Source organism: Drosophila obscura, unplaced genomic scaffold (assembly GCF_018151105.1).
Source record: "Drosophila obscura isolate BZ-5 IFL unplaced genomic scaffold, ASM1815110v1 contig_186, whole genome shotgun sequence".
NCBI classification, from domain to species: domain Eukaryota; kingdom Metazoa; phylum Arthropoda; class Insecta; order Diptera; family Drosophilidae; genus Drosophila; species Drosophila obscura.
This window is the reverse complement of record NW_024542774.1, coordinates 324,859-330,777: the sequence shown is the minus strand read 5'-3', so window position 1 is coordinate 330,777 and position 5,919 is coordinate 324,859. Positions and strand designations below refer to the sequence as shown.

Here is a 5,919-nt window from a genome sequence, read left to right as displayed (position 1 = left end):
TACACGACAATCGCAGAAAAAGGCACAAATTGATCAAGAGTCGAGCGAGTTGAGATAAATTCTTAATAGACTGATGAGTATACAAAATGTACTATACTCGGACATACTTATATTTCGCTAACACTTCACACAGAACAAACACTTTAATAAAATAGCTCTTTGAGGATAGAATTCCCGCCAGTTGGTGGGATTATATCGTAGACAGAATCAACACTTTTTGTACCCTCGATTACAGCACTAAATGTAGGTTTATGCTCGTAATTATGTAAATATTGCTTGGATAAGACGGTGTTCAAGGAGGTTCGCTAAAAACAGCACTGCAGATGCAATGATTGCATGGGTGGGAGCAGTAGGAGGAGTAGCCGAAGGCAGATGCCTACTTCTGGCTGGGCGTGTAGTACATGGAGTGCAGGAAGAGGCGCGTCACTTCGCCGATTACCGACCGGTCGGGTATGCTCTGGGCCATGCCGTACAGGGCCATCTTTCCGACCACGGGCTGGCCGGGATCCTTCATGATCTCCGCCGTACAGCTGCGCACGTCGGCAATGAATTTGTCCGCCACTCCGGCCTGGGTGTGCATGTCCGTGACGCAGATGTGGATCCTGTGGGCGGCAGAATGCCAAAGGTTACGCATGTTTTAATAAAGTTTTCGTAGATCTATCATACCCAGAGGGGAACTGCAGGGCATTCAGGTTCCAGCCGAGCTTGCAGAGCGAGTCCGAGAGCCGGAAAATATCAAACACATTCGACCCGAGGGCAATGACCGAAGTGGCTGGCTTGCCAAACACAAACAGGCCATCGATGTCGCGAACTCTGTGGAGGAACGATGCAGTTAGCAGTAGTCCAAGTGGATTCATAGCCATGCATACCCCCTCTCAATGTAGCGAGCCGTATCCACAATGCGCTTGGTAGCCTCCAAATAGCCATCGTAGCCGAAGCTCATCATGGTAGCCCAGCAGGCGGCGATGATGCCGCCGGCACGAGATCCATTCACGGTGGGCGAGCCGTAGACGCCGCCAGGCCAGTCGGTGGTCACTGTGAACTGATGATCCTTGAACTTCTTCTCAGAGTAGAGGATCACCGACGATCCCTTTGGAGCAAATCCGTATTTGTGGGTGTCGGCAGAGATGCTGGTCACGCCCTTGACGTCAAAGTCAAAGGGACGCAGCTTGTAGCCGGCATTGCGGACCAGGGCCACCACAAAGCTGCCCAGGCAGGCATCTACATGGACGGGAATGTCGTACTTTATGCCCAGATCAGCGATGGCTTCAATGTCGTCGATGGTGCCGTAGGGGAAATTGGGAGCAGAGCCAACCAGCTGAAAGGAAGTGGAATAAGGTTACAATTAGTGGAGATACATGGGGGAATCGTGTGTAAATCCTCACCAGAATGGTGTTCCCATTGATGGCACGCTTGAACTTCTTCATGTCGACCTCAAAAGTGTTCGGATCGACGTCCACGGACCTCACATGAATGTTGAAGTATTGGCCACCCTTGTCGAAGGCCGCGTGCGCAGTGCGCGGCACAACGATGTTCGGCCTGGTGATTCCCTTGTATTCGCGGGCGTAGTCCCGGTATGCCTTCATGGCCATCACAATGGACTCGGTGCCGCCGGTGGTCATGGTGCCGCAGCTGTCGTTCTTTCCATGGAACAGATTGCAGGCCATGCGCACCACCTCAGCCTCCATTTTGCAGACGCCCGGAAAGAGGTCCGCATGGAGGGGATTCGTGTACGACGCCTTGCCATACACCTCCGTAACAAGCTGCACCAGCTCCGGGTTGTAGCCGTAGACGGCACCGGAGACGCGACCTTCGCGCCACTCGTAGTGGCCAGTCTTTAGATGGTCGTCCACCAGCTTCAGGATCACCTCATTGCTCAGACCCTTCTCGGGCAGTGTCACCGTGTAGGTGAGGTGCGCGTTGCTCGTCTTGATCGCCGACTCAAAGTCATTGTTGGCCTTGGTCAGCTCCGCCTCCACCTGTCGCCGTACTGCGGGTATCTTCTTGGCAAACCTAAAGAACTGCCGCTTGCCACGGATGTAGAGACCTGCAACAAGCAAGGGGATGGAGGATTCGTTAGTGCGGTTCCGAAATGATCGCCTGACCGACTAATTTCAATAGTCCCCTATCGAATAACCTAATGCATGCTTATCTGAAGGCGTATCGAACCGTAAAATAAAATGATGAATCATTTTATAATGAGAATGTGGCGATCGGTAGTCGCTGAAACACGATAGCATATCGTGGAAGCCGGACATGTCTGGTTTAAATATATATACATATATACATACATACGAGTATCTGGTGCAAAGGTGCCGAACGGAAAGGAACTTTGACCAAGTTTAAGGGTGGCTTTGGTCAACGGATGAGAAACGGTCTTGAAATGTTTTCCATTTAGGGGATTAGTAATTAGAAATCTCCTTGATTATGCCACCAGGCTGATAACGGAAGCCATTGGAAACATTATAATGGCGAGTTTAGAAGTATTAGCGTTTATCCTTATCGAAGCCAGTAGCTATGCCGTTTGGCTATATATGTATGTATATGTTTGCTTCGATTTCAAGTAGCCAAATGGCTAAATTAATATGTTGGCTTTAATCTCTTGTAATCTGTACACAGATTAAAAGCAAAAGTTCACGGAGGGCATTCAACGGATGCATGGCACTCGAATGAACTTATATAAGGCACAAAGTACATACATACAAATGTACATATATGAAATTAACGATTTCAATTTCGATTTCTTCAGTCGAACTACAAAAATGGGCCATATAGGCTTGGCATTTACTTGGGTTGCGAACGAAAGTGCACGCCGTCACAGATAAGATTGTTTGATGGATTAAAATTTATGACGACGCCGACAACGGCGTAAAAAAAGGAATCCACAGAGTCACTAAGTGGCCTGACTTTTGCCTACGAGCTTATACTTGTAGATAGTGATGTATGTTGAGCAAACCTGTCAGGGGGAAACTCACTTTCATCCTGACACACAAACGTCCAGAGCCAGACGCCGCCGAGCACTGTGGTGGCCGTGATGGTCGCCACCTGCCAGGGCTCCCGGGCACCGAAGGCGCGATTAATGCCCTCGGTGACGGGCTTCAAGCAATCGTTGCCGGAGAACGGACGCATCTTTCCGCTGCTGCTGAAATGAGAGTCGGTTACGGATTCGTTCCAGGGAGTGTCAAGTGTCAAACACCGCCACACGCGCGCGCCTCAAGCAAATAACTGATTCGAAGCGTGAATGTGGGCTACAAAGTGGTCGACTAAACGCTGATAAAGGTCTGGGCACGTAGTATAGCGCATATTTAGCTGATACGCCACTACGCTATAGTATTATTGCCCCCAGCTGATGCCTGCGCGCAATGAAAACAAAGGCTCGGCTAAACGCTTGATGAGACGACGGCTGGTGCGCTGTCGGTTACTCACCTCTGTAATCAGGCTGGCTATAGTGCAATTAGATGCAATTAACTTTATGGTTCTGTTTTTTTTTTAACAAAGAACGTTTCAAATAAAGAAAACAGCAATTAAACTGTGTAAACACATTTCGGCAGGTTTAATGTGACCGTGCATTCCCAACTGTTGCTCCCACTATCGACTGCATCCTATCGATAGTGGTCAGCTGTTTGGACAGAGAACTTTCCAACACTGAATCATCTCCTATAATCCTATATATCCTATACTAGCGAAGAGCAGGGTCGTCATTAATCTTGGCCAAGAGATTAAAAGCATAAGTTCTAACCGAATTAAAAAAATAAATTGCCAGCCTAACATCACCTAATTCTGTGCGGTCACACTAACCAATATCGATTCAGTATGACCATGGTTGTCATAACGCGCGTTATTTGAAAATTCAAATCAAAGGTTCGTACCAACCAGTTTTCTGTTGGCTACATCAATTGACTTTCGTAGCTTTGAGCCGTGGCCCGACAACAATTTGAATGTGGAAAATGGAAACTCTGAGCGCTGCCTGTTGCTGCGTTAGGTTTATATTACCAGAATTTGAAGGACGCTAGTTATTAGCAGCAGCTTCAGAATGGCCAGTGCGTAAATAGAGCACCTACCTATAATAAGGGGCATGTGCAGAGGACGCTGGCAAAACGAAGCTCAGCCTCAGGGTCAGCTGTGATAGGATTACCGCTGCACAGGATTAGTCCACTCACTCTATTGGCCATGGAAAATGTACAGGTATAATCAGGTATAGACAAGGCCACAACTGCAGCTGGCCATTTCAGGAGAGACTTTAACTTTCATTCAACTATTAAGTCAACAAAAGCGGCGGCGTATGCTAAAAGAATCTACACCTAACTTTGTGTTGAGATGTTCCGTTAGATTTCGCTTACACACACAAACATACGCTCATTGGCGCCCCATTGTCCTGCTGTCCCTTAGCTTGGGGCACCTTTAAACGAAGTAAACGGCTCAATTTGATTTCGTTGTTTCGTACCTTTGTTAAGACAATTGTAATGTAAGCTGCCCCCACATCCCCATAATGTTTGTTTCCGTGAAATTTTCTGCATGTAGGTCATTCAGTAACAAGATCCCTTGCTGAAGAGTAGCAATTAGTCCAGCAGTGCGGACTCTCAATGGATTCGCAAAAGCGTGTGGCCTCGCTCCGTTTGGGGCTGTTGACCGCGTGGGAAAGGGGGTTTGGGGGCCTTGAGCAGCACCAGCGGTTGCACCATCGATGGCACCTGCAATGCTATGAAGTCTAATTTACTAAGAGCTTCGTTATTCTCGAAATGCTCTTCATCTATTCCTGGCCTTTTCTAAAAGTAGGCTAGTTTTCCCCACTGTGGGCTTGTGGGGGCTGGACGTTATTATTGGTAGCTGTTGCATTGGTAAGCTTCTTCGAGGGACATCAATCAATTGGGCCGCAATTCACGTAGATGATGGACGTTAATATATCAGAGCCGGAAAAAGTATTCATATTCCAATGCATTAATAAAAGTAATGCATACATTTTGATTTTTACCCTATTTTGCCACAAAATTCAATGAAATTTTGTAAAACTTTTTTTCCATGTTTTTAAAATATTTCAATAACAACAGTTAATTACTGTTTATTCCAAATATCAATGGAGCTTAATTAACCGCTAGGGAAGATGTCTCTCTTCTGTGCTCTCTTCCTGGGACGCACACACACACACACGCCCCGAGCACACTCACACATGGAAAAATCAACAGTTTGCTGTACGGTGGGAGAAGTTTGCTGTATGGCGGCAGAAAGCTTTCCCCAAAAGCTCCACCAAAGATGCTGTGAGAAGCATCCGATGGCGAGGCAGCCACAAGTTGCCTTTGCGACCGTTGCAACAGTTGCTGTTGAGTGGCACACAAAGGCGGACGTGGCATTAGGTAGAGTGGAGCGGAGCCGAGCCGAGCATCCCCATTCGAGAAAAAAAAACCATCCAAGCGATACCGTTATCAGTGCGTGTTGGTGTGTGCGGGCGGGGTGGGGGTTGGTTGGCAAGGGCAGAAAATTGCTGTATGGAAAAACTAGTTCAAGTGCAAGAGAAAACATAAGTTGCAGCAACAATGTTGCCACAACGAACTTAAAGGATTCAAAGTGCACGTTATCAATGGTGGAAAAACCGAAATCACGAAAACATAAATTATTAAAGTACATATACATACATGCAACACTATATACATACATACATACATAAATATGTACATATATTTTATCACATTTTTTTGGCACATGTTTAATATAACATACAAACAATGTTTCGTGTGGGGCACATCTGTGCCAATAAAACTTAAAAAACTTTGTGTTAAATCCAAAATTCAGACAGCAACAAACAAAAAAAAAAAACATAGAGTACATCAAACGAGAGAAATGAAAAACGAAATGAAAAATCTCCGCTAATTTAATCGAGCGCGACTGCAGATTGAAAAATACGATTATAAACTGTCCATTGCC

At 46.5% G+C, this 5,919-nt stretch overlaps 2 protein-coding genes across 2 annotated transcripts in view; one reads left to right on the top strand and one right to left on the bottom strand.

The window, feature by feature from the left end:
• Window positions 1–160: 160 nt before the first annotated feature.
• On the bottom strand, window positions 161–3,562 carry LOC111077546 (sphingosine-1-phosphate lyase). Its single transcript, XM_022371871.2, has 6 exons — window positions 3,427–3,562; window positions 2,976–3,139; window positions 1,386–2,047; window positions 870–1,318; window positions 667–813; window positions 161–602 (listed from the first exon to the last, which is right to left on the bottom strand). Exons 2-6 carry the CDS (start codon window positions 3,127–3,129, stop codon window positions 377–379), a joined length of 1,638 nt encoding a protein of 545 aa, XP_022227563.1. The 5' UTR covers window positions 3,130–3,139; window positions 3,427–3,562; the 3' UTR covers window positions 161–376.
• Window positions 3,563–5,324: 1,762 nt separating this feature from the next.
• The window catches only part of LOC111077533 (potassium voltage-gated channel subfamily H member 8), a 52,051-nt gene continuing 51,456 nt past the window's right edge, over window positions 5,325–5,919 (top strand). The window contains exon 1 of the mRNA XM_041592864.1: window positions 5,325–5,351. The gene's annotated coding sequence lies outside the window, so the exon portion shown is untranslated. The remainder of the gene's footprint in view (window positions 5,352–5,919) is intronic.

What these genes read in the sequence shown, in the direction of transcription:
- LOC111077546 (XM_022371871.2), bottom strand. Translation starts at nt 3,129, where the DNA reads ATGCGTCCGTTCTCCGGCAACGATTGCTTGAAGCCCGTCACCGAGGGC. An exon ending in GTTTGTGTGTCAGGATGAAA is followed by an intron (nt 2,048 to 2,975) that starts GTGAGTTTCCCC and finishes TGCTTGTTGCAG; the next exon opens with GTCTCTACATCCGTGGCAAG. An exon ending in GCTCGCTACATTGAGAGGGG is followed by an intron (nt 814 to 869) that starts GTATGCATGGCT and finishes GTTCCTCCACAG; the next exon opens with AGTTCGCGACATCGATGGCC.